The sequence below is a fragment of the Myzus persicae genome, unplaced genomic scaffold, assembly GCF_001856785.1.
Source record: "Myzus persicae strain clone G006 unplaced genomic scaffold, MPER_G0061.0, whole genome shotgun sequence".
NCBI classification, from domain to species: Eukaryota; Metazoa; Arthropoda; class Insecta; order Hemiptera; family Aphididae; genus Myzus; species Myzus persicae.
Window position 1 is genome coordinate 1378323 of NW_019104155.1, and position 27586 is coordinate 1405908.

The following is a 27586-nucleotide window of genomic DNA, read 5'->3' on the forward strand; positions in this document are numbered from 1 at the left end:
TGTCATAAATCTGTTTTTTCTTTTATTAGACTCATAGAGACAAGGACTACATATATTTTATTTTATTTGTTGGTAAAAAAGTTAAGAAATTAATTTTTTAATTTTTGAAATAATTAAAGATATCCATTGTTTAGAGTTTATTTATATGAAAATGTTGACCTGTCAACATTTAATTACCGTTGATTTCATGATTTTCAATCATTTTTTTAGTTTATAGATAAATTTTCAAAAAGCCCGGTTTTTGTCCGAGCGGCCCGTTGAGTCCCCCAGTACGCCTAATGGATATATCCTCAAGTGATACCTTGTATATAAATGAAACCCACATAATTTAAAACAACAATTCATGATGTTTTTTTTTTTTAAATCATTAATTATGTATAAAATATAATATAATAATACATTTAATGATAAAGCCTATAACAGTCAGAAAAAAATTTCTATTTATTTGTTAATTGAACTAAATCGATTTATTATTAAAGTCGATGAAATTAAAAAACATTTCAGAAGACATTTTCCGAGATGTGTAATATGAAGTGTAAGATAGTAGAAAGTATACACAGGGATGATCATAGACTTTATTTTTAGGAAGTTTGGAGTGAATTTGTTGACTTCCCAGAACAAAATTTGACGCCTAATATTTTATAGTGGTCCCTGCTTAATCTAATCATTTTGAAACTGGAAAAAACGGATAACATTAAAGAACAATAATAATATATTATTAGGTACCTTATATCTTAAATCGTGCATTAAACAAAAGTTAAATCACATACCATTGACTTTATAATTTATAATCTTACATTAATACGCAATAATACTGCACACATATACGTAATATGATCTGTACCTATTTAGTTTTCGATAACAATACAACTGAAAACAATTCTAAGTGATTATAATAAGGAGTGAACACTGACCACTGTTTTTGAAAACTATTAAAGCCCACATTCCTGCCTATTTTTTCTGGATGATAGCACTATACATAATAATATAAACTATATTTGCTAGAGCAAGACCCCGTTCGCCAAAAAATTTTAAAACTACTTTCCCTTTTCGCCCAAGAATATTATAGCACTTTTTGATCCCATTTTTATAATACACAAATGGATAACCTTATACACACTATGTTAAATTAACTTTTGCCAAAAACATGATACACCTATATTATACTATTAATTATTATAATTTATTTTTATCATTGTATATTATTGTTATTCACTTATAACTCGATCAAAAAAATAATTATCGAATATCTATCGGAAATTAACATTTAAAATTTAAAATATTCTTGAATAGCATAAAATATAAAAATATAAAATATACCTAACTAATACAATCAAAATGAATGAATAAAATATTAATTAATAATTATTAATTTCGTGCGCGACAGTATTCAGAGAAAAAAAATATTTGACTTGTAATTTTACAAACTATAGTTGGTTTAGTCAGTACGGTAAATGTGATGCATTATATGTGCACTGTAACCTTTATGGTAACTCTAAAAAGTAGTGATCACATTTATTTATAGTAACATTTTTATTTGATAGTTCGTAAAAAAATATGGTTGTACTTCAAATATTTATATACCATCTCAATTAATGATCAAATAAGAAAATGTAATAAAAAATTTAAATAATACTTTATACATATATTGTAACAATACAAATTTAAAATTATAAACTATTTTGGTTATTGTTATTTGTTACATCAAATTTCATTAATTCAATAAGCAAACCGCAATCACGGACCACTTTGATAAAAAAATTTGTATTATAATATATATTTTTGGTTTTATCATATTGACGTAATAAAATACAATCCATAGCGATTGTCAATGTAGTTGGAGAAGACGCGTGGATTAAAGATTCTAAAATTGTAGTTAACAAAGCATACATGAACAAAAAACACACTGCTTTACGTGCAGTTTTTTTTTCTCGTAATGAATCAAAATATTTCACTCCAGTTCAGTTGTAGGTATCAGATTTGTTCCGCGGTGCACACGCAATAACACGGATTCAGCCGAAGCCCGAAAGATTCGATGTTTAAAGTAACTAAGTTTGACCCAAACTAGTAAGTAATTAAAATAGACGTACATGTCGGCTTAATAGAAAGTATGGATATGGACTGGACAGTGGACATGTTTTAACATACCTTAAGAGAACACTACTAACTACTGTCTCTGTCTTACAAATGTACAATAGAAAAAAAAAATAGTTTTGAACCACTCTGCAGGCTGTAGTGATAGATATTGTTTTTTTTTTAAATGAAGCACATTTATGTTGTTAATATTTTTAGTAAAATATATTGAAAAGTTAATACAAGATTCATTCGAGTTTTCTTACAGCAGTTTACAAATTGAAATATCAAAAATACTTTGACAATTATTGACATTTATAGAATAAAAAAAAAAAATTGAAAATGTCTATAAATAACTCAAAACTAGTCAAAATATTCTGAAAATGTCATCATCATGCATAGAAAATGACACGATAAACATTAATGATAATATTTTTAATAACAAAATAAGAAAATCGGCATATGAGAATTTGTTATTTTACGGGTTTTGAACTTCAAAGCTCATAAAAAATTATAGTTGATTTACGATCAAATTTTTTAATTTCCACTAACAACTTATGAGCAAAATCATACTACATTTTCAAGTAACTATTTTTTTTTATCGACAATAATTTAAAAAAACTAAAAAAACTCAAAATTTACTTATACCTAAATAAATAAGCCAAAAAGAATTGCAATATTTCGAAAGATATTTGATGGATAGAAATTGCATATGTATACGGTTATTTTTAGCTGAACTTATTTATATCTATTCCTTTTTAAGAGTTACACTAAAAAACAAAATCAATTTTTTCAAAAACTGGATTTTCTTAAAAAAATCTCAGCTTTTTCTTAATTTTTGTTTGTTTTTCCTGATGCTTGGGAATATTTTAATTTTAACCCCACAAAGTACCAACTATAGATTCACAACCAGAAAAAATACTGAAGAAAATCAAAGCATTTTTTCTATCGGAAAAGGTTGACAAACAAAAAACACATCATGGTAAAATAAATACATCATTTCTCAGAATTTAGAGAAACTGCTAAATTTTTGTTAACATTTTATAAATAAATTAAATAAATTGTAAAAATTGTAATACACAAATCAAAATAATTTTAATTTATAAGCAATGAATAATAATTTAAAATTAAATTACATAAATTGTTAATATATATTATCACAACTTGCATCTTAGATCAATGGTTACAAATAAATATAATATTTAGTTGATTAAAATTAATTTAACAAAAGCATGATTATCAGTTAAAATATAACAATATAATTATGTATATTTATAAAAATATAATATTATAAAGAATTGACATTTTATAAAATAAAATAAAAAAGAATGTTTTATACATACTTTGTTTGATTAAACTAATATTGACTCATTTATGTAAGTGTAATACATTATGTCTTCTTATTCATAATATTCTTTATCTTGTGAATTATTTAGTCATTTGGTATTAATTGAATGTGTACTTGAATCAGATAACTATACAGTTAAACTATAATTAATAAATATTGCTTTAGTATAGAAAAATATTTTTTATACAAATTTGAAAAATGTGGGTGCATTGCCAATACTGTTCAAATGTATGAATAAGTACAAATTAAACAATAAATTCAATTAAATATCACATGAAATATAAGTTTATTATAAATTAAAATATTAATTCAAAAATTCTAAGAAATAAACATGGGCTGGTTACTTTTTAGGCAAAAATATAATGTAATACATCAGAATAAAATAATAATTTTATAAGTATCTAATAATTATCGTGAAATTCTAACAACACTGGAACAAGAACAAATATAAAACTAAATTGAAATTAAAGATTGAAAGAAAAAGTATTGTATTTTAATAATCATATACCTAATAGTTATGAAGTATTATAAAGTTCTAACAAAATAGTAACATCAAACAATAGAAGTTTCCATTTTAATATTTTAAGACTGAATAATCTATAGTAAGAAGATGGCAGTACGATTATATTTTATTCAATATCTAAAAATCAATTAAATATTTTACAAACTTACATTATGGCCTGAAATTTTTTAAAAATGAATTGCAAGCAGCATCAATTTCTTTTAACTGACTATCCGTCAATTGAAGTAATTTACTAAATACATTAATATCTCGTTTAAAAAACTCTAATCTGGAAGAAAAATAATGACATAATATTAATCACAGCATTTCTCATAACTGCATAAATTAATAAACACAAAACCCAAAATACACACAAAAATGACCTGATGTTTCTCAAACTCATAAAATCTTATTACTGAACACTTACGTTTTATATACAAGATGTAACAGAAAGATATGACAAATATCATATACATCATATTATATCAGACATGTCATAACTTTCTGTTACACCATGTATTTACACATATAAATTAATGAACATAAATTTTTCTAATAAAATTATAATAAATTAACAATATGTTTCATAAATCTTAAATTGTCCCATTTAAATTTATTAAAATATAAAGATGTAAGACATCATTACCAATATTGGCAATATTTTATGTCAGTAAAAGAGCTAATAGATATTTAAAATTTTCATTTTGTTCCTTAAAATATTAATTGTACCATGTGATAATCGTTTATCGGTGCTATTAAATTCTGTGTTTGTGGTTTTGTTTTATGTAATTCATTGATCGTTGGTGTTACCATGTGTGATGCTAGGACAGCAATAAAAATACTAAACTATTACTTACTCATTCATAGGATATACATTCTGATATGGAGTATCATCCAATACAATTGAGGTATTATTATATAATGGTTTCTTGAAAAATAATACTTTTTCCAATGGATTTATCAATGGATATCCACAATTAAGCCAAGTAGCTGTAACGCCAAATTCAAAACCAAATTGTTTTTGCAATTCATTCTTAAGATTTTGTTTTAAATTTTCAACGTCGATCGATTTGTTATAAATTTCTTTGTTAATCTTTAACAATCATTTAAAAGTAATATTGTTAATTATAACTATTTCCTCAGAGTCTTGTTTTATGATTTTTTATGATTTTTGTTTGTTTAATTTATATTATAATATATGTCTCAAATCTTTACGTTTTCTGGTATGTATTATTGTGTCATAATACATAACCATTAAGCAAACATCAATGGATGAACCATCTTACATGAGATTTTTTTAATATTATTAGTAGAGCTACAAGTACGACAACAATTTCAAACATACATTGGACATTATTTCTACTATTGCAACTAACAACGAACTGTATGGTTCTTTGATTGTTCATTATTATGAGATTTAACTGTATTTAATTTTTACCTTCCAGGAATTAAATTTAAAAACAAATTTAACATTATACTCACAAATATTAAATTATAGGAACCAATAAATTTATATAAATGTCTTGTATGTAATCTATTTAATAAACTTTTAGCCTCTTCCAAATTTGGGTCATGGCTATATTGAATATCACATAAAATGTGGTCAGTTAAACGAGACATTGCTTCGATATTTGTATGAGCTTCATTCAAACCAAACCTAAAAAAGATATTATATTTAGTTAAAAAAATTGTTTAAATTAATAATAATAATGAATATACTCATGAATTAAATGCATAATATAAATAAGTAGGGTTAGGATGTTTATGACTTTTACATTACAGAACAAATAATAAACCCATTAAGATGCAAAGTGGAAAGTACAAATATGGACTGGACATGTTTTAACATACCTTAAGACAACACTCTAAGTGTTGTCTCTGTCTTACAAATGTGTAAGTATGCTGTAAATATGCTGTGGTGATATTTATGGTTTTTTTTTAAGAGTCCAAATTTAAATACAATATAGGTGAGATTAATATCTGTTAAATCTTGTTATTATTTTATATTTTTATTTGATGTTACTTATACAAAAAAAATTCTTATTGTTTCAAAATCTATTATTTTTATGCTTTTTAAACTTGAATAACTGTTTTTGTAGTTATGATAACAAAAAAATAAAAATGAAATTTCCAAGACAAAGTTTAATTTTACTTTTTTTGTGGTTAAAATTTTGTTTCTTAGTTGAGACCAGGGCTCGGGACTTAAAGCACTTACTTATATTTATAGATTGACTTAAAATGTAGCAGAGTGCTATGGAAGGGTATGCCATGTTACAAGACAGTAAATTATGAAATTTTAAAATGCTTTTATATGCTTTTTTCAAAAAAAAAAATGCTTATTTCCAGTTCTTCTGATTATTTTTGCGTTTTAGACCAGCTTTTCTACTTTTTATGGTTTTCTCCTACTAAGTTGTTTTTGATAGAATTAAAATTTAAAATACATCTTATTTTATCTATGTTGTCGCGTATTTAATTAAATAATTGTTTTTTAACTATTTGTAAATATTGTTTACATTTTATTTTTCAGAAAATCCATAAAATCCTTAGTTTTTTTTTTTAATAAAAATGTTTGCTAAAATTTAAGTTATATATATGCTTATTTTAGTACTTATAATGAGGTTTTAAGAGGTTATTTTAATGATTTTAAGTGCTTTAAGTCCCAAGCCCTGGTTACAACTTATGATTGTACCTTTCTCAGTTCTTTTCTGTGCAAAATATTTTTTGCCATGTTTTACATTTGTAAGATGGAGAAACACATATGCAGGTGAAGTGACAATTGAGCATTGATTTTAAATATTTAATTTAGTTAATGTATAATGAATGAATGAATGATATAAATTTACTTATTTAGTCGTATTATACTCCGTCCCACTAGAGAATGTTTTTTCGTTTGTCAATGCACATCTCCCACCAATTTTACCCCCTAATGGCTCGACCCAGGCCGGTAAAAAGTGAGGTAAATTTGGCCTCTGCTATGTTGACGGCGGCAGTTGGGTGCGCGACTCGTGTACCTTCTCTCTTGGACCGGAGTATAGTTATAAATGTAAAGTACTATAATGTATTTTATAAGCACATATGTATGAAATATCCTAACTAATTAATCCATTTTAACAACAATTTAACCTCTACAAATACACAAATAGTAATTGATACTGAAAAGCTATAGAGTACAATCTTTTAAAATCTTCTTACTTTGCATAGAACAGTTAAATAGTATAATTTTGATAAGTATAATGTAACATAATATAATGATAATAGAAAAGTTAAATTATTATGGATCTAAACTTACTTAGTACCAGATGAAATTTGTACAGTAAAATACTTCTCTGCTTTTAATAGCATGTCAACCATCCTAAAATAGAAAAAAAAAATGTAATTAATTAATTAAAGTAATACAGAATTCAAGTTGGTTAATAAAACACATTCAATAAATCATAAATATATGAATAATAGTATCAAATGGTGTTATATACTTAAAATTAATTAATAGTTATAATATGATATCATGTATGCATGTTATCAAAATTAATCCAAATAAATATTTAATTTGCATACATCAACTCTGTATTTTGAACCGCTGTGTGTTGGTAAGCTCTCAGATGTAAATCTGACCTCACTCTAAACATGTCATATATGTTTCTAGCCTCTTTATTTCTGAATGCTATTACTTGTTTTGGTTGGTTTGAATTAGGATCTAATACAACTCTAGAAAACTGCATCAATCTTTTGTAATCAAATGATATGCTTAAATTTAAACAATTTCCGTCACGTAAAAAGTAATCCCATTTATCAACATCAATGCCATTATCTTTATTTGATACAACCTAATAATAAATGTATTAGATTAATTTGTATAAACTATAATTTGTACAAATAAGTTAAAAACTGATTTACCTGGTATAAGAAATGGTTTTCTACTAGTAACTTTCCTCCTCCTCTAATAAATTCACAAATCAATTCAACGTGATACTCCACATTCAGTCCATATTTTTTTAGCTCTTTTTCTAAATCATACTTTTGTATGATATACTTAAGCATTTCAGTTGAACTTTCTTCATGCTTAAAAAAAAAAAATCAATAAACAAATGATTACATTTTATTTAAAGTACATAATTTTATTAAGCGGCCACAACTTTATACACTACTAAATAATTCTGCAAGGCATTGCCCGGGGAATACCCCTACTTAAACTCTATTAAATTTAAGATATACATATTAAAAAAAAAGTAATTTGGGTGGTTTTGTCCACATAAAATAGCGGTCCAAAATTATATCTAACTACAACAACTATTTTGTTTTCTTTAGCCAATGACAATTTTTTTTTTGGTTTTAGAAATGTTTAAAAAAAATGTCTAACATTGTTTATGGCTGTGTTATATGCTGTGAACATTATATTAAGAATGTAGTATGAAGAGTTTAAAAAAAGGTAGAACACAACTAATACACTAAACTATATAAATATATTATAGACAATATCACAAATATTAAATAACATTATTGATACTTCACCTATTTATCTACAAAAAATAAAACATTTTAAATCAAACAATGGTATACATCAAAGATGGGTAACTGGAAGCCAGCTTGCCTTTCTTTGCTTTCCATGCTCTGATCCACTTAATTTTAAAGTTCTAAAAATTGTCCCCCTAGTAACTTTGAGTTGCTCATCTCTGGTATACACTGTTGTGTTAATATTAATTATTTGTTTTAAATGGATTTGTAAATATTTTGTTGATTATTTTTTAACTATAATATACTCTGTTTCAAAAGACAACAATCACTTTTTGAGCATCGCGAATAATTTGATTGGAGTGCCAAGAACCACGTGACCACGCTGACACTGGGAAGTTGGTGGTAGATGTGCAGCACAGACATATATCGGTTGGCTTACTGATTATTCTCTTCTGAGACAGAGTATTGGCATTATTTATTCCTAGCAATCTCGATATATCTTACTCATTATTAAAAAAAAAAAAAACTATTTATGAGAAGGTACTAAATATAACTTGTATAAACTTACACAATTTTAATTAATTAATACAGTTAATGTAAAGCATAAAAAACAATAAAAACTTTGCTTTTCGGAGTGGTAGGCAATTGTATATAAAAATGTATTATTATTTTTAATGAAATCTTTGTTATATGATGAAATAAATATTATAAAATATTATTATTACGATTTATACTATTGGAAACTGGTGTACCTTCCAATCAACTCCAGAAGCCTTAAGATATCTTTCCCAACTGTGTGATAAAGGGCCATGTCCAAGATCATGACAAAGGCCTGCTAATTCAACACACAGTTTTTCTTCTTTAGTAACATTAATATCTTCACCTGAATTTCGACATAAAGCTTCAATCATTTGTCCAGCTAAGTAACAAACACTGAAAGAAATTTAAAAATACAAAATTTAAATTAAACAAATGAAAAAATATTTATAGTATAAATATTTATTAAAATAAAACACATTATCTGAGTCATTTTCCAAATTTAACAAAAGAACATAAACAAAATTAAATTGTATACTACTCAGGTTTTTTAGCATACCTTCTAAATTTTTCTATCATAGACAGTAACAGTAATTGTCACAATTTAAAAACTATATTTAGACAATAACATACAGTAAAACATTCAATTTTTTTAGATAATTGTCTACTATACATTGAATACTCTATTCAAAATAAACCAATTAATGCATAAAGAAAGTGGTGCCAGTTGTTGGTAGTTTAAATGGATATGTCTTGTGGCCAGGTATACTCTTATAGTGAATTGAGTATAAACCTTTTAATTGAATGCTCACAACACATATGAAATTAAAAATAAATAAAAGTGTAATATTTAAAATAATAAATACTCAACAAATCAGTGTAAGACCAAAACTAGTTACCCAATAGAATGTTCAAACCGATTAATGCTAGCACAGGGGTAGACTAGATAAGTGGTACCAAGCTGTTTGATGTTTCGCAATCTTTGAAATTCAGGTGTGTCGATGAGTTTCACGCAGAGCGGATGGAGCATAATGTGACCGTGTATATTGTCATTGAAAACTTTGCCGTAATCCGAGCTGTACACAATCGTCGACATGACAATAGCAGTGTTCTTTGAACAATGAGTATTTAAATTTTTCCCTGGAACTCAGTTTACGTTTGATCGAAAATAAAAAATAATTTTGACGTTCAGTACTAAACGCCGAAACACTGACTTTCGATGTTGGATCTTCGATCGTACTACGAAATACGAAAAAAACGAGTTTAAATCATCGAACGGAAAAGGTGGAAATACCTATTACCTGCAACAAATGATATTTGATAAGATTATTTCAAATTTGGAGGACAATTCCACGTTGTGATAAACGCAATCAGAATATTACAAATATGTCCAAATCACGGTCAGATAATATTCCAATACACGTCTTCTAAAGACCGAGGTCCAAGCAATAGGGGGAGAAAAATGACTTTCATGGACTAGAAAGTAGATACGACTTTCTGATTTTGTTAAACGCGCTAACGTTTATACAAAAAAAATAAAAATTGATGTCTTGAAACAGTTATAACGAGGCGTCGAGTTGTTGAGTATTCTCTATAAAACGAGGGCACCAGTTAGTTATTTGTTGTTTTTCTACAAATAAAGTTAAACCAACTATAGTACTAAACTCAATGAATGTTTATCGTCTAAGTCGTCTGAGTCGCTATTCGGCATTTGGCAGCATGCCATAATATTATACAACATAATTATGTCTTATACAGTTATACTTACTTTCATATAATATGTATTGATTTAACAATGTGTCGCCGTCTTGTGGGCAGAAATAAATAATAATTATGCCAATATAAACATTGGTTAATCAAAAATGTTTATAGCATAAATTTCTATTAACTTTTGAGTTATATTTTTAAAATGTTCTTGAGCTATTTATAGGCAGGAGATATTTTCGTTATTTTTTTTATAGGTGCTTGTCGATGAAAAATTCTTTGCTCGGTCAAAAAGCATGACAATTTAGTAGGTACAAGATCCCTCCTAAGTTTTTAGAGAGTTTTAAAAATATTGAAGATATTATATGGAAACAATTTTTTTTATAATCATTTGAAACAGTGGTGATCAAACGATTCTGTCATGAGGTAAGGAATGTAAATGATTTTTTAACATGCAATGTTTGATCATTAAAAATTTAATTCTCTCCTCCAGACCACGTTTGATCATCAGTGATATTAAGTTTAATTACTAACAAAATCATGAACATTTTCAAATTTCTATGTGACTATGTAGATACCTAATTTTGAAATTAAAAATGTATAGTTTTAGCTTTAGATTCTCAGCTGACCGATAATATAGTACATATATAATAGTATATATATATATATGTAGTGCTCGGAAGGAACTTGTTCCATTGATTTTGTTCAATTATTTTCATGAACTTAGCTGGAACGTAGTTCGTTTTTCGTGTGAAGTAACATAATTTCTAATTTTATTTGTTTATAAATTTTTAAATGTGAGGAATTTATACAATTTATATGGCAAAAGTTTTTATTATCTTAGTCAATATCATAATGAGTCATATTATTATACAACAATCAGCAATAATATTGACAATGTTTAGTCAGTCATGGCGGTATCGGTCTTAATTTATATGAAATAAACAAATTAAACATTTTAAAAACAAAAGAACTAAGACACTAAGTACCTAATTAAATTATCACTATTGCTACAAATTATTTTCATACGAACTTAAAATTATTGAGGAACCAAGAATGTTCTTTATATAGAAAAGAGGGAAGGAATTAGTTCCTTTCTTTAAGCCAAAAACGATTTAGTTCCTATTTTACAGACGTAACTAATTCCATTCTTCAGAGAACTTTCCGAGCACAGCAGTCCTAAAGTTATTGTAAGTGGAAGTAAAAAAAAAGTTGATCGTAAATTCACATTTTTTTTTTTTTGAGCGTCTGAAAACCACACTACCACAAAGATTTGAAAATTGAATAAAAGATTCATCATAAGTTTGTCTACCTTTATCAAAAACGTCAAATAAAATCTTTATGAAAGTTTGAACGGTTTGAAGTTCAAAATTGTACAATATAATATACCTCACGGCTCACTCGATTTCTCATGGAACGATCTTGACTTTCTTATTTTGTTGTAATTAAAAAACGAATAACCAAAATATTTTAACCCGTTTTAAACCTGTATAGAGCTGTTTTACATTTTCAATTTTAGATTCTAAGTGGAACGATGATGAATGTATTGATTTCACAATGTGTTTTTTTAAATATATTTTTGTGTCTGTCTGCAGCTGTCATCACGTTTTGGGACAGAAGAAGTGCTTCGATTTTCTTCAACCGCATCTTTTCTAATAGGAAAGTGAATCTAGTTGTTATTGTGTTGGGTCAAAAGTATAAAATTCCCAAGGTTAGGTTACAAGTCAATTGTATAGCCCGTGGTGGCCGATATAACCCCCGTCCCCAAAAAATTACAATTATTGAAATATTATTTTTTTTTTAATTCATTTTTTTTGGTCAATAACAACCACCAGTAAATGCTCCCCTTCCTAAATTCAGTTTTGAGTACGCCATTGCTACAGTTGATAACTGTATGTATGCAACAGCTTCAGCTTACTTAATTATTCTTGTAGACCTTTGATCATAATATACTGGTATATGATCTGAGTAATAAACAATCAATTTATCAGAAATTCTATCTTAATTTACTAAAAGAATATTAATTTTTTTAAACATAAGAGATATATTTTTTATAATTACAGATTTTGATAGGTACTCATATTTTGATGAGCCATCATCTTAAGTACCCAACTAAAGTAATCAGTTCAAACAACATAATTTTTACCGAAGAATATCCAAATTTATGCATGGATAGTTTATATATGAAATATTATGTATGATTATTATCTAATATTCTATACTTTTATAGTATTTTATTTCTTATAATTTTACTATAATAATAAATTAGTGTCCAGTCATACTGAATATAGATATGTAACTAATATCATCGTATAATATGTACAATATTTAGTGAAAGAATGGTGGAATCAAGACTTAAGTGTACTTGGTTATTGCAATAGCATCCTCACTATATCATTTTATGACATTAAGGAAATAATGAGACAACCTATACTTAAGCCATGAACTGTACGCTTATGCTACCATTTTATTTTGTTTGATTACAATACAGACCTATGCGAATAACCTTGTATATTTCAAACATGGGTGTAATATATTATATACTAGAATACAACTTATACTTATAATACTATCATCTTCCCTCACCAACTGATATAAGATATTTATTTGTTGCATGACAATATTCAGAATAATATGTAGTTAGGTATAACTTACATCTTTATTTAAACCAAAAATTATCTTTATTACAAAAAAATCTATTTTTTATTAGGTACATTTAATATTTTAATCTATGGGTATGTATAACAAATGAAAAATTAATTGCCATGAAATCACATGAGTAAATATTTTATCTTGGGCACATGGCGTGTCTTCCTCCATCAACCAAGATTGAATCGCCAGTCGTAAAACTAGCGTCATCACTAGCTAAAAATGCAATAGCTTTGGCAACTTCTTCGACAGTGCCTGGTCTTCCTAACGCATGCGTGAACTTGGTTTTATCTAAAAATGTTGAATAGTCCTCTTCACTCATTCCTTGTCTTGTTAAAAGTTTTGTAACTACAACTCCTGGGTTCACACTATTCACACGAACTCCTTTAGGTGCCAGTTCCAATGCAACACATCTTGTAAATTGATCCACTGCTGCTTTTGACATGCAGTATGCTAGTACATTAGGAAAAGATCTGGTTCCATTTACACTGGATACATTAACTATGTTACCTTTAGTCTTCACTAAATATGGAACAGCCAACATGGTCAGATGATAGATGGATCGCACATTAGCATTCATTACCCGATCATACTGATCAAGGGATGTAGACTCAATAGTTCCGTTTTCTAAAATACCTGCATTATTTATTAAAACATCCAGTTGGTTATAATGAGAAATAGTGGAATCCAAAATTTTTTTAGTATCATCTTCGTTTGTCAGATCACCAGTAATCACAAATGGTTTTAGTGAACAACTTTTTTCACATTGATCGGCTACATTTTGCAGGTTTACAAGATTGCGTCCAGTAAGTGCTAGTTTAGCTCCCAATTTGGAAAAGTGTAAAGCAGTTGCTGCACCAATTCCTGAACTAGCACCAGTAATCAATACTATTTTACTATGAAAACTCATTTTACTACTACAGTTACTACAGAAACTATAAATTTAAGAATGTTTAAGTTAATTTCCTGTTAGTTTTAAACATAAATTATTTTAACTCAAGTTTAGTAGGTACCTGGTGGTTGGTACATGGATTATGGATACTTAAATGTTCAAAACGTACGTCATGTTTAATTTTATCAGTTTAAATAAATATTAAATAACTTTTATCTGTAAACCATAATCAAACTACGTGTTGAAGGTAAATATTGCATAAGTATAAAAAGGTACAAAAAATACAAAATGTATACTAATAAGATAATTGAAATATCAATTATTATAATTAATTCATCACTGGTTTACAGCTGCTGTTATTCTATTCTGATTAGTGATTTCTGGTATTGCCTGTTGATCTGTTATCATGAATTTATCAAATATTTAAACCACGGACCTTAGAAAAACTTATTCTAGTTATTCTGTGCACGGACCTTCGAGTTTCGACGCTTGACCATTGACCATGTAATTGTGATTGTAGTCTTCTAGGTCTTCATAAAAGTGTATTTACTATTTTACTATTTATAATTTTCTCTTAATGCTCACTATACCACACATTGTGCGAAATAAAATAATGGTGGAAAACAGTTACCAGTTATTCATCCACATCTGTTCTTAATGCAATAAAGCCTGCCTAAAATTGGTTTTTATTTTTACTATGTGCAGTTTATATTACTCTAATAGTACAGATGTGAGATTTTAACAGATTAAATTATATGTTGGGGGTTAAATATAGTGTATTTAAATATTTCTTCACATTTTAACCAAAAATGCAATTATTAAGATAATTAATATAAATACAGGTTTATTTATGTCACATTTACTCTTAGATTGAATATACAAATGATAATTAAATCAATATCAAGTATGACATCATATAGACTAAATAAACTAATTATAAAGTCATGATTAAATCCAATAAAGCACCTACAACAAACTACCAGACGTAAACCAAAAAAAAAAAAATAACTAATAAAGTGCGAAATATTTTTTCACTATTATATTTTAATGCAGTCATGAGGTCAATAATATTGTAAATTATAATTATAATGTACATGATATAATATGAAAATATCTCATATTATATAAAAATATTTTACATTTGATTGAGTAGCATGGTTAGGATATAAGTTCTGTAAATGTATCAATGTCCATTAGATTCAATATGCCAGTTGTAATAAACAATAGGTGCAATATAATACATGCAATGGAAGTACATCAACTCATGCCTTTAAAAGTTATTTCTGTTAATTAGTTATATATTATAATAGAATAATACTAATTTATTATAATACAGTGAGTCCTGCTTGATATGATCATTGATTAAAAGAATCAATCATTTATTGAAATCAAAAACGATACACCATAACCAAATCTTATATTATGGTCTATGGATGTTAAATTGACCTGTTGTAAACATTTTTATCTATTTTATGGCTTTTCAAACTAACAATGTTAGGATACCAAAAGCTTGTATAGGTATTGGGTATACAATTATTGTATTTTTAAACTAATCAGTATTTCATCAATATGATAATATACATCTCGTTGTTCAGTATAATTGTTTAAGTTCTTGTTCAAACATTTTTCTTACATTAAATGAACAAACAGAAAAATGTATAATTGAAAGAAAAAGTTTTACTATTTTGATAAGTTGGAAAATTGTTTGTGAAGACAATCCTCATTAGTTTTGGAAACTTTTCAACTTAAATTTAACTAAATTTTAAAAATCATGAGTAAATTGATGAAAATTAAGAAAACAATTTGCCTTTTTCCTAAAAACAGATATGGAAACTTATATATGCTCATATAGTTTCTTTCCCTTATTTTAAATGTATGTTTTTATGTTACTTAAATTTTATTTAAAGTTTACGTAAGAATATAGAAAAAAAATGTTTTTTTGTAATTAACTGGTTTGTATGATCAAAATGACCTGTACTAATGTGATTACATTAAGCGAAACTCACTGTATATAAATGATTACTAATAAAAATCAATGGGTTTAAAAAGAACATTATTTTTAAAACAATATTTTCAGTGTGTATTCTATGAATTAAAACATTTAGTACAACTGTAATTGAAACAAATAAGAGGTGTATACTAGATACCTATCAAAATTGTAAAAACACAAATAAATAAAAAAAAAAAATCATCGACAAATAAATAATAGTAAAAATTAAAAATGAATAAATCACAACAAATTATTATTGCACTTCAGTAAACCACATTTAAATCTTATTAGAAAAAGAATTTCTCTAATACAATAATAATAGTGTAAATGAAAGAATTATTGAATAATCATATATCTAACAGAAGAATGTAAAAATTGAAAATATAACGAAAAACACCGGACAGGCAAGAATAGTTTCAAATTTTAAATTATAACAAACTAAATCAATTATTCTTAACATGATTTTAATATAAAAAATATGATAATATAAGTAACAGTATGCCCGAGTAAACATAGAAAAATGAATGTTACCAGATGGATACTTATACTATTAAAGATATTCTTAGAAATATACAACCTTTCAATATGAATTATAGTATAACTTAAATACTGGAAGGTAAAGAAATAATGAGAAAAACTAATTTTAAAATAAATAATTATACTTATTTCTTTTTTTTAATTCTTTTCTTGTAACCTTTTCCAAACCAGCCAGCAGTAACTTTGGCCTTTTCTATAACTTCATCATTCTTATCAGCCATGTCTTCAGTTTTTAGTTCATTTTCGTCTTCTTCATCTGTATCATCATCATCACAACACAGACAAATGGCTACGTCTTCTTTGAACTTTGACTCATATCGATGATAAAACAGGCATTTAGTTGAACCATAAACTGGATGACAAAATGTACAATACCGATTTATTGAAACATCTGTCTTCTTAATATCATCTTTATCTTCGCTAACATCTCTTTTCTTTTTTTTTAAATTGTTTGTCAGCTTTTTTTCTATTTGTAATTTTTCAACTGCAGCTAATCCTATACATGCTTGATATACAAAGTTCTTGTAAAACTGATCAACAGGTGTTGGAGATAATCCTAATGTTTCCATATTATTGATAAAAAATGGATTTAAATATGGTACTATTGGTTCAACCAATGATAGCATATTGCGACCTTCCAATGAATTTTGATCCACACCTTCAATAAAAGGTCTCCAAAAATTACTTAAACTTGGAACCAAATCCATATTTGAACACGACGGAGAATTAATTGACTCACTTTGATCAACCGTGGATGTATTATTTTCTAATTTTACTAAACTGAGATCAACTGGTTGTATTAGGTCTTTTGATCCTGAACACATTTTGGTAATATTGTTACCGTTATTAATATCTAATTCTATTTTTTCACATTTTGTTATTGTATTTGAATCGGTTTTTTGAACATCATCAGTCGGAACCGCTAAAACAGGATGTACTGTTGTATGTTCTTCAGCTGCTACTAACATTGTGGCATGGTGAAATATAGGATCAAGACAACGTTGATACTTAGGAATATCCAAATTTAATATTGACATTACTTTTTTCATAATTTCATCACATTTACCTGGAAAATTATATTTTTATTTTACCAATTATTCTATTTTTAATATCACAGAAAAGCAATATGTTGTACCATTTATTTTTAATGTAGCTTGGTCATCCTTGGGAGTCCATTGAAGATTTACAATGTATAACTTTGGTCTTTTCTTAGCTGGTCTATCCATTGACCAAAGCCATGGATACTTTTTCAGAACCTAATAATATAATAAAATATGTTTATAATTATAATTGTTTAATATTTAGTATTTTTATAACATAAAATGATTTATTTCTAGGTAACTGGTCACAAAAAAAAAAAATTGGAATTATAATATTATATTTTGTATATATTATGTATAAACAGCAACCAATACTATACACGAAATAAATACATTAAAAATCTCAATAACTTAAAATGTTCATAATTCCATTCCTTTTTTCCTTTAGATAACCATCAAAATCTATAAAATTCATTCAACCATTATGAATATTACCTTTAGGCTGGATCCTAAACACAAAATTACATCAGTTTTTTCAGCATGTTTACAAGCTGTTGACCAATTAATTGGCCACTGAAGTTTACCACGTTCTCCAAAGTGAACAATTGTATCTTTCAATGGTTTGTGACAAGCATAACATAACCTCAGTGTTTTGTGATTAAATCTTGCTGTATGTTCTGTCACATCAAACATTCGTAAATAGTGTCTGTTTGGCTTACAATTGTTACATACCTATAAATTAACATTTTATTTTAGTTGATATGTTTACAAATACAAAGAAAATATAGGCAATACAAAATCACAAATACCTCAATAAACATATCACCATGAACTTCTGACAATGCTGGTCTTGGTAGACCACTTCTTAAATGCAAACCATCACAATTTTGAGAAACGACATGTCCGAGTAATCCTTCGCGGTATAATCGATATATTGCCATATGTGTTAACGTGGGCTCCGCTTGGCTTAAGTCGTGACATCTAAATTAGTTAATATCTTAGTATGAATGAACATATTATAGCCCATGGGCCATAATTCATATATATGTAGCATTTTAGTAATAATTAATATTATTTATTTATTTTAAACTCTAAATTTAAAGTGCTCTCTAATAAATCACAAAAAACAACAATTAAATAAAATATACCATCAAATTTGTAATTCTACAGAAATGTTAAGAAAAGAAATATCACTGAAATTAACAGTTAATAACTAATGTAAGAGTTAAGACACTCCTAATCAGGGCTCAAACTTATTACTTAAAAGAACTATAATTTAAACTAATAAATGTTGAAAAATGCACTATAGTTTGGCTTTTTTTTAGGTTTAAACACGGGAATTGTGGGTGGGGGATGAACTGCATGGTTGTTACTTCTCCATAAAGGCAGTGTCTGGATAGTGTAAGTACCGGCCCACTAAATATTAATACTTTAACTACCAAAACACCTATTAAAATGGATTAGAATAATCAAGTTTAATAATTAGTACTTAATTTACTGTAAATAGTTAAACTCGGTAACTCACTGGTTCTATCCGGGCCTGCCTGAAGGTGCAAAAAATATTTAATTTAACATTAATTATTATCTTATACTTAGGAATTAGGTGAATATAAATTTGAAATTAATATTCATATAATGCAATTAACAAAGTCAATTAATGGTCAAGGTTATTAACATTACCTGAAAAATTAAATACGGGCAAATTTGTTACCTGATCACTATTAGATTCTAAGAGGAGCAACGAATGTATAGATTTTACAATAATCACCTTTTGGGACAGGAAAATTTTTTCAATTTGCTTCTATAGCATATTAACTGGTAGAAAAATGAATCTAGTTGGTACGCTGGGGATCATAATTTAAAAATTAGGAGAAGTCTTACAAAACAAAAAACCCAATATTTTAAAGCAAATAAAATTTGAGTTATTGAATTAATTTGTTTAATCATGAGATTTTGAATTTCGTATTTAATTGTAATTCAAAAACGAGTAACAGTACTTAGTTACTTGAAATTTTCAGAAAATATGTTTATCACTACTTTATATGCATGATAATATTTTGAATGTTTTTGAGCTACTTTTAAGCATTTTAAATGTACAACTTTTTTTCTATGAATAGCTCAAAAAAATCAAAATATTTTATCTTGTATGGAAGATGGTCATATAAACAATTGACGAAAATTTCAAGTATCTACGGCTAATCATTTTTAAGTTACTACAAAAAAACCTAATTTGAACTAATAAAAGCATATATTCATGCATATTTAAGCATTTTTAGTGCACACTTGTTTGGTTTTTAGTTAATGTAAATTAACGATCTAGTTCACTAATTTAAATTTAAGATATTATTTTGTAATTCAATGAAAAAAAGTGTCTTAAGGTTTACAACAGTATTAAAATGTTCTTATAATAGAGATAGGTAATGGAAAAGGAATAAAAAAAAATTAATTCTTTTCATATAAATTTCAAATCTGGTTTACAAATGAAAAAGACAGACATTTTTAAAAATAATTTTTGTAGTAGTACATTCATTACACACCCAATATCTTTTCCTTGATCTAATAATGTCCATATTCCATTTGAGCCTCTGTAATCGGGTATTTTAGCTGCCGTGCTTATTCCAGCACCAGTATAGACTACTAAATTGGATGCAGACGAAATAGCCTTTGCAAGTTCTTCACATTTTGTATCTAATACTTCAATTGGATCTTCAAACTCTTGACATCGCTCTTTTAATTTCTTTTGCCTATCTAACCTAAAAAAGAAAATCAAAAAGTTCATGGATATGTGTTAAATAATAAACAGTTATTATTTTATGGTTTTTTCTTTAAAGAATTAATAATAAATTACACGTAAAGTAATTTGTACAGGTTAATATGTTGGATAAATAATAATTAGTTACTAAACAATCTATAATCTATATTATTGAATTCAGCTTTTTTAAGAATATAAAAAAAGTAAAAAATTAATCGAAGCACATTATTCTTCACAATTATCATACCAATTTAAATTAGAAAAAAAGCAGAAGAATGGTCTTGTGAAAATTTTAATGAAATTAATAAAAAATTGTATTTGTTACAAAAGTCAAAACTAATAATTAAAATAGGTAGTAAAAATGAAATACCTCTGAGATATCTTTTGTACTGTATCCTTACATGTATTAAGAATTTCTTTGTCATCAATTGTCCTCTCAGATAATGGCTTTTGGATTATTTCTAATATCTGTAAATATTCAATATAAGTAAATAATAAATGTCATAAAGTGATATGCATACATAATAATTAAATCTACCAAATTTTCATTATTCTAAGTTCTTTTGATAATAACAGTAATCAATTAACCAACTTTTAAATCATGAGTGCTGAATATATAACTATGATGTAGTTAGTGTTTATATTATTAGGTTATAAGTTCATAAGACTTATATCAACTTCTAAAAAATGTTAAATTAACTCAATTAAAAGTTTTCGACGTGCGTAGACACTAACACCTATAGTTTTGATTGGCCGACTACAATAGTGGTAGGTCGGCATAGTAATTTTTTTAATGACGTTAAATAGATAATGTGAAGATTCTTGGTGATACAATAGTAATATAGACAATATATATTTGGATTTTGTTTTTTGAAAAGTTGTTGGAAATTTCAAAGTTGTAAATGTAATTTATTTCCCTTCCCTAAGTAAAAAATCCAAATTAAAATTAGTTCAAAGACTGTCAGGGCTAGGTTCCATACTACTCGCTAACATTGTGTAATCACTCTTACTTTTTTATTTGACGCATTTCTTTCTGTTTTCATGCAAAACGTTACGTTCGGAGCCGCCTTCCGTTTTCTGAACTTTAATTTGCATAGTCTCTGATTATCCATTACATTCGAGAATCGCGTTGTTCGCACGATCAAATTTAATATTAATCACAATGATTTAACAGACGGCGTTGTCGATCGCTATGGTGATCACACGGCTGCGGTGGCGGTGCGACGGGACACCTTCGGGAACGCATCGATACCAGGACTGCCGATTCGCGATCATTCGATCATACGTTTATGGCATAATATTAATTGTTTCACACCGAAATATAAAACGATTTAAACGAAACGACACAAATGATCGATTGAAAACGAAACCAGACGATTTCGCAGACAAGAAGTCAGCAAGAAGTGCGAGCAGACGCGATTAACAGACCTTCGGATTTCGGCCAAGTCCCGTCACTCGACATAATATTATTATTATTTAGATGTTATAATTTCACTCAATTTCGTAAGGGTTTCTGCTCAAAACATGACGACGGTGATATTATTTTATTTAGAGTAAAAATATAACCATTAACTACAATTATTGTAAAATAGTGTATCTAGATGTTGTCGGTGTTTGTCCGAACAGCATTGAGCATTGAGCAATGAGCATAAGTAAAATATAAGGAATCGTACGTATCATAATATATTCGTAATTCGTATCGTATCGCGTAGCAGATGTTTATTATTATTATGATTATTGTTTTTTATTATTATTTTGTTATGACTTATGACTGAGACTATGGACCGGCTTACAAGTAGAGAGTTGTTACGAGTCGGACTGACGGCGCGCGTATGGGGGCCATGGAGAAAGCTGAGTTGGCCGACGGTACGTTGGTTGTACTGTTTTAGTACGTGACGATTGGCTCTGATAAGTGATAAAACAAAATAGAAAAGATAAAAGGATGAAACTTCATAACACTCCTCACTGAGAAGTCCTCAGTGGCAGTGGCTCAGTGCTCAGTCCTCACTGGACGAGTGGACGCAGATATAAATAATAATAACGAAATATCAAATATTGGAATATTAGCAATTAGCATTCATTTGTTCTAGCTATTTGTGCTATTAGGTACCCATTCGAATAGGTAGTACGATGTCTTGTAGCTGGGTGAGGTTAGGGTAGGTTATCTTGCCATTAATGTAAACTTTACTTTAAAGCCACTTACCTATAATTGGCTATTACCTAGTAATACCATTGTAAATACAATATTATATTTTTCATTAAATAATTGTCATCAAATATTTTTATTTTAAATAGTGACAACTATGGAACACACGAATAATTATTAATTTTGTAGGACCACTAAAGTCGTATCACAGCTGATTATAATAATATATTATCACAGACTAGAACTAGGTATTTTGAATTTTCTATGTAAATATTGTAAACGACTGTTGAGCGTTTACTTTAAATTCGTTTTTTATTGTTCAATACCCAACAGGTTTGAATACCTACTCGTTTATTTGAGTCTCCATCGTTTAATTCTTGGCATATCGTGGAATTACCAACTATAAACGTAATTTAACTATTTATTCGAGTATTTTAAGTTAACCACAGAATTGTATCAATATGACCGACCCTCATAGTTCAAATACTAACGTTTATCAAGGTAAAATTTATTATTTTTTATTACATTTCGCGCGTTTATATACCTACCTACTTGCTAATCGTATTTTCGTCACTAATCTTTTAAAACTTAATTCCTACACAAGTGACAATATGCTAATGTTATTATGTTATTTTGTTCTATTACATACAGAATCCGCTTATCCGCCTCTGTATGAAACGTAAACATAGGTACCTACATTTTTTTATCAAACAATATTTTTATAGTGTCATAGAAATATTAAGTGTCCACTTAATAAAAATCACCTACATTACAAATCAAAAAGTTTGTTGAAAAAAATAAAAACAAAATAAAAAAAACTTCCCTATACATGGTGTCTCACAAGGTGTAACAGAAACACCCGAAAAATGAAAAATTGATACTAGTTAAATGATTATGAAAATCATATGAATTATATATATAAATAATTTAAAATTTACTTGTTTGAAAATTCACAAACAAAATATTTAGAAAAAAATTATTGTTTCAAATTAATTTACTCCAAAAATAAATTGCAAAAATTAAACTACTTGACTCAAATAAATGCTATTACTATTTACATTTTTCTGAAAAAAGTAACATCTTTATTTTCAGTTCAAAAAATAAAAAATGTTAAACTGAAGGTACTTGCGCAAATGTCTATAAATTATGTATTAAATTTTTTTTTTAATACTGATTTAAATTTAGAACAAGGTTTATTAATTTAGTCAGGTCATTTTGTTACACCCATGTAAAAAAAAAAAATAAGGAAAAGTGTCTTAAGACCCACTATAAGTATAATGAGTATACTTCATATTATATAAACTGTATAAATATAAATGTTCACAGCATACGTGTTCTACAAATTATGGATAGCCCTTTGGATTAGTATTCATCATTTTTTATAACATAAAAAAAAGTAATAGATGGTCACAAACTGTAGCTTACAAAAAAATTTCCTTTTTCACTATCCCTATTAATTACCCATCTGAATATGCTTCATCGGTGTACAAGTCTACAGAATGAAATAATTAGAGATTGAAATTGTAGGTCTTTACGTATATATTTTTTAGGACTATCGGCCGATTGACTAATCAAATTTTATTTGGTTTTTTAGGTGGTGGTCATTTTGAATTTTCTTCTGAAAAAAATTGGGGTGTAGAGCAAGAAGATTGTAGGATATTTGATTCTATTGATATGACACATCTAGCTGCAAGTATAGCTAGTGTGCCATTTAATATCCAACATAACATACCTGTCGAACTATTTACTGTACGGTTGACTAGACGTTTGTAAATCTTTTGATATTTTATGATAATCCTAATAAATTTAAATTTAGGTGGAACAATTAGAAGAATTTGAAGTAGAATCATCTCTTGCATTGAGCCGACATATATGTATGTAAATAATACAATAAATACAAAATATTAAATTTTAGATTATATTTTCAAATTGGTATTTTATACAGTGATTCATCAAATATCCCCACAGCTCCTCCCCCATTTTTTCTCCTTTAATATGAAATGTATTCAATAATTGAGAATTCCTCTTTTTTACTGTAAATTATTTAGTGAATAATTTTTTTGAAAATTTGATGTACCAATTCAAAATTTAAACGAGTAATTTCTTAGTTATTAAAATGTTTGTACTAAGGACGATAGTCCTTAAAAATGTTTTTACAGAATTATAAAATAGACTTTAGATTGGATCTAGTATTTATTTAACTTAAAATTTTTTTTTAAATTGTACATGTTAATAGCTTTATCACTACAATTTTCAAAACCTATTATCATGGTCCTGTTATCCTTAGTACTAAAGTAAAATAATTCAAAAACTATTTGTTCAAAGTTTGACTATGGTACGTCAAAACTTTCAGAAAAATGATCCACTAAATAATTTACAGTAGAAAAAGTGGGTTTCCATTTAAAATATAGAAGTTTGAATCTCTACAAGATACTTCTCAATTAGTACAAAAAATTTCAAGAATATGAAAGTATTATGATCTTCAAATAGATTTAAAAAAATTCCAAAAATCAGATTTTAAACTGAATTATTGAAGAAGAAGGGGGTTGAACATGTTTCATGAATTATCTCGTATGTGTACCTATTATAGATTAATGTATGTATTTTTATTTTTAGCACAAAGCAGATCAAAATCATTAAATATTAAATCTGTCTTGCCAACTTCAATTGTTAGTAATCAAGCATCCACTGACAAAAATAGCTTAATTTTGAAAAATTATTCTAATTCAGGTAATGTGTATTCATGGCTACCAAACAAATTAATCTATACCACATTTATATCTATAATATGGATAGTTTTATGTATTGATTGCCTTGCAATTATTATGTTAATATTAATAATAAAAGAAGTATAGACTATAAACATTATATATATACTTAGAAATGTAATAATACCAAAATGATAAGATTTTAGTTATTTTAGATTCTGAATGGAACAATCAAGTTTTTGTCTTGCAGTTATATCATTATATGTGATTTTTTCAATGTAATAGTTGTATATCCCGAGCAGAACCTAGTAAACAATTCATTCCTTACACTGAAGATACTGTATAAGTTTAATATTTAAGAATTCAATTCAAATTTGCATGAATTTCTGACTTAAAATAATTTGCAAATTTTGGTAATTTTTACATAATTTTTCAAAATTTGAAATTCAGACATAAAAAAATATTTTGGATTTACTCTCAAATTTTTTTTTCATGAACAATAGCTTACAAAAAACTTTATACTACATTTTCAAGTTTTTTAGCAAACATTTTTTATCAATATTAATTTGAAAAGAAATTGAAAATTTCATATGCCTATAAATAGTCAGCATAGTCAAAATATTTTGAAAATTGTATTGTGTACAGAAAATGGTAGTACAAACATTTAGTGAAAATTGAATGTATCTATCATTTGTTTTAGAATCACATCAAAACACAAAATCGATTTTGCCTATAGATTACTGTTTCTTCTTTTTTTGTTTTTCCTGGCGCTTTTGAAAACTATTGAGAATTTTAAATTTTGACTTACCGAATGTACCAATTAAGATTCACATTCACACCTATGTACTGAAGTTGAAAATCGATGCATTATTTTGACTAGTCATCGTCTACTGTACACTGACACACACACACACAAAAAACACATCATTGTAAAATCAATGTATTCATCGCTTCTCTGAGAACCTATTACAAACTAAATCTTATACTGTTGTACTGTTGGAAATTCTATTTTTGGCATAAATGTACATACTTTGTTCAAAATTGTTCATACATTAATTTAAACAAATGTTATCATTTTAATTGTTACAGAAGTTAATAATGTTCCTTTTGATTGTGAGTCTCAACCTAATGTAGAATTAGAAGAAATATTGGGAAATATGAAACCTCTAATGAACATACTACAAGATGAAATAAATACAGTTTCTAGTATAGGTACAATAACCATTTTAATTTTGTTGTGATGAAAAATATTTGAAATTTCTGTAATGTTCATTTTTATTGTAGATACAAGTGAAGCTGACTCTATAATAATTGAAAATCAAAAGATATCCGTTGAAGATGATTGTAAAACTGAAATGGTGATTCATGATTCAGGGCATTGGCTTGATTCCATGTTAGATAGTGATGAATAAAAATTAAATTGTATTTTTCAATTATTAATACATTTTAAATACTTATTTATCTAAGTTATTTTGTATTCTGTACACACTGCTACCCACAATGTTGTGCAATCATTATTCTTCAATTGAAATAAATTCAAAAATCATTACCAAGAGATTTTGGAAATATGGATCCAATGTGTGGTTACTGTTATTATATTATGTACTATGTGTTCTGAAAATTAGTGAGGAATATGATAGATTTCTTTTTTAAGTGACTGGTTACTTCGGCAGTGATAAGATCAAAGCTTGGGGATTTTTCTAGGGAGTATTTTTAATATTCAAGTAGACTTCATAAGAGAGAAATATGGTGTTTGGTAAATGTTTGCTTTATCTTAATTAGAGATAGACTAAGTACTATCATTGGTTAGACCAGGTAGTGGATGGATTATGAATATATAGGAGTTTCTTAGTGGCCTCTCAAGTGATCCATCATTATGTGTAATTTATGATTTATAGTTTGCAAAGGATTCAAATCTGTGGTCAGTAAAATGGCGTTTAAGTTTGTGTGTAAGTACATTATAAGACATTTTTCGGATAGATATCTGGAAATCTGGAATGTTGCCAGACTATTTGTGCACAGCATTTCAGTTATAACAAGGATCTTAATATGAATGGGAAGGTTAATTGAACTTTCCTCAGAAGGAGTTGTATTGCCGATTCCCAGGAGGTCAATTGTATGTTATTATTGTTATTTGAGAGTAGGTTTATTCATCGATATCAGAAGTTATTTTTAGACAAATTTGTAATTCCGTTATCATTTTAATTGTAAAAATGGACGTGTATATTATGTAAATAACAATTATTATTCTAATAG

General features: G+C 27.0%; 4 protein-coding genes across 10 annotated transcripts; 1 reads left to right on the top strand and 3 right to left on the bottom strand.

Moving 5' to 3' along the window:
* Window positions 1-1826: 1826 nt before the first annotated feature.
* Window positions 1827-26885, top strand: LOC111039397. Of its 4 annotated transcripts, none has more exons than XM_022322914.1 (6): window positions 1827-2067; window positions 24217-24371; window positions 24439-24496; window positions 25239-25352; window positions 26420-26542; window positions 26615-26885. In XM_022322914.1, the coding sequence occupies exons 2-6, from the start codon at window positions 24297-24299 to the stop codon at window positions 26740-26742; spliced, it is 498 nt and encodes a 165-aa protein (XP_022178606.1). In that variant the 5' UTR covers window positions 1827-2067; window positions 24217-24296; the 3' UTR covers window positions 26743-26885. The 4 variants fall into 4 exon arrangements, with proteins under 4 accessions (XP_022178606.1, XP_022178604.1, XP_022178603.1 ...); XM_022322912.1 differs by lacking the exon at window positions 1827-2067 and adding an exon at window positions 22237-22342; XM_022322911.1 differs by lacking the exon at window positions 1827-2067 and adding an exon at window positions 22451-23123.
* LOC111039395 (deoxynucleoside triphosphate triphosphohydrolase SAMHD1) lies at window positions 3336-10341 on the bottom strand. 4 transcript variants are annotated; one of them, XM_022322906.1, is made up of 10 exons: window positions 10214-10341; window positions 9812-10151; window positions 9128-9308; window positions 7818-7982; window positions 7479-7747; window positions 7213-7275; window positions 5406-5580; window positions 4781-5016; window positions 4094-4212; window positions 3337-3561 (listed from the first exon to the last, which is right to left on the bottom strand). In XM_022322906.1, the coding sequence occupies exons 2-9, from the start codon at window positions 10006-10008 to the stop codon at window positions 4095-4097; spliced, it is 1404 nt and encodes a 467-aa protein (XP_022178598.1). In that variant the 5' UTR covers window positions 10009-10151; window positions 10214-10341; the 3' UTR covers window positions 3337-3561; window position 4094. The 4 variants fall into 4 exon arrangements, with proteins under 4 accessions (XP_022178600.1, XP_022178598.1, XP_022178599.1 ...); XM_022322908.1 differs by lacking the exons at window positions 9812-10151; window positions 10214-10341 and adding an exon at window positions 9472-9776 and having other exon boundaries at window positions 3336-3561; XM_022322907.1 differs by having other exon boundaries at window positions 3337-3548; window positions 9812-10333.
* On the bottom strand, window positions 13254-14521 carry LOC111039396 (3-oxoacyl-[acyl-carrier-protein] reductase FabG-like). Its single transcript, XM_022322910.1, has one exon. It carries the CDS (start codon window positions 14173-14175, stop codon window positions 13405-13407), a length of 771 nt encoding a protein of 256 aa, XP_022178602.1. The 5' UTR covers window positions 14176-14521; the 3' UTR covers window positions 13254-13404.
* On the bottom strand, window positions 16749-21617 carry LOC111039394 (NAD-dependent protein deacetylase sirtuin-7). The gene is made up of 7 exons (XM_022322905.1): window positions 21487-21617; window positions 20847-20944; window positions 20262-20477; window positions 18534-18705; window positions 18220-18456; window positions 17820-17940; window positions 16749-17750 (listed from the first exon to the last, which is right to left on the bottom strand). The coding sequence occupies exons 1-7, from the start codon at window positions 21586-21588 to the stop codon at window positions 16810-16812; spliced, it is 1887 nt and encodes a 628-aa protein (XP_022178597.1). The 5' UTR covers window positions 21589-21617; the 3' UTR covers window positions 16749-16809.
* Window positions 26886-27586: the final 701 nt, after the last annotated feature.

What these genes read in the sequence shown, in the direction of transcription:
- LOC111039395 (XM_022322906.1), bottom strand. Translation starts at nt 10,008, where the DNA reads ATGTCGACGATTGTGTACAGCTCGGATTACGGCAAAGTTTTCAATGAC. An exon ending in CGGTTTGAACATTCTATTGG is followed by an intron (nt 9,309 to 9,811) that starts GTAACTAGTTTT and finishes AATTTCTTTCAG; the next exon opens with TGTTTGTTACTTAGCTGGAC. An exon ending in CAAATTTCATCTGGTACTAA is followed by an intron (nt 5,581 to 7,212) that starts GTAAGTTTAGAT and finishes TATCTTTTTTAG; the next exon opens with GTTTGGTTTGAATGAAGCTC.
- LOC111039396 (XM_022322910.1), bottom strand. Translation starts at nt 14,175, where the DNA reads ATGAGTTTTCATAGTAAAATAGTATTGATTACTGGTGCTAGTTCAGGA.
- LOC111039394 (XM_022322905.1), bottom strand. Translation starts at nt 21,588, where the DNA reads ATGGATAATCAGAGACTATGCAAATTAAAGTTCAGAAAACGGAAGGCG. An exon ending in GAAATGCGTCAAATAAAAAA is followed by an intron (nt 20,945 to 21,486) that starts GTAAGAGTGATT and finishes GAATATTTACAG; the next exon opens with ATATTAGAAATAATCCAAAA. An exon ending in ATGGTGATATGTTTATTGAG is followed by an intron (nt 18,457 to 18,533) that starts GTATTTGTGATT and finishes GTTAATTTATAG; the next exon opens with GTATGTAACAATTGTAAGCC.
- LOC111039397 (XM_022322911.1), top strand. Translation starts at nt 23,084, where the DNA reads ATGACCGACCCTCATAGTTCAAATACTAACGTTTATCAAG. An exon ending in AAATACTAACGTTTATCAAG is followed by an intron (nt 23,124 to 24,216) that starts GTAAAATTTATT and finishes TTGGTTTTTTAG; the next exon opens with GTGGTGGTCATTTTGAATTT. An exon ending in GAAAAATTATTCTAATTCAG is followed by an intron (nt 25,353 to 26,419) that starts GTAATGTGTATT and finishes TAATTGTTACAG; the next exon opens with AAGTTAATAATGTTCCTTTT.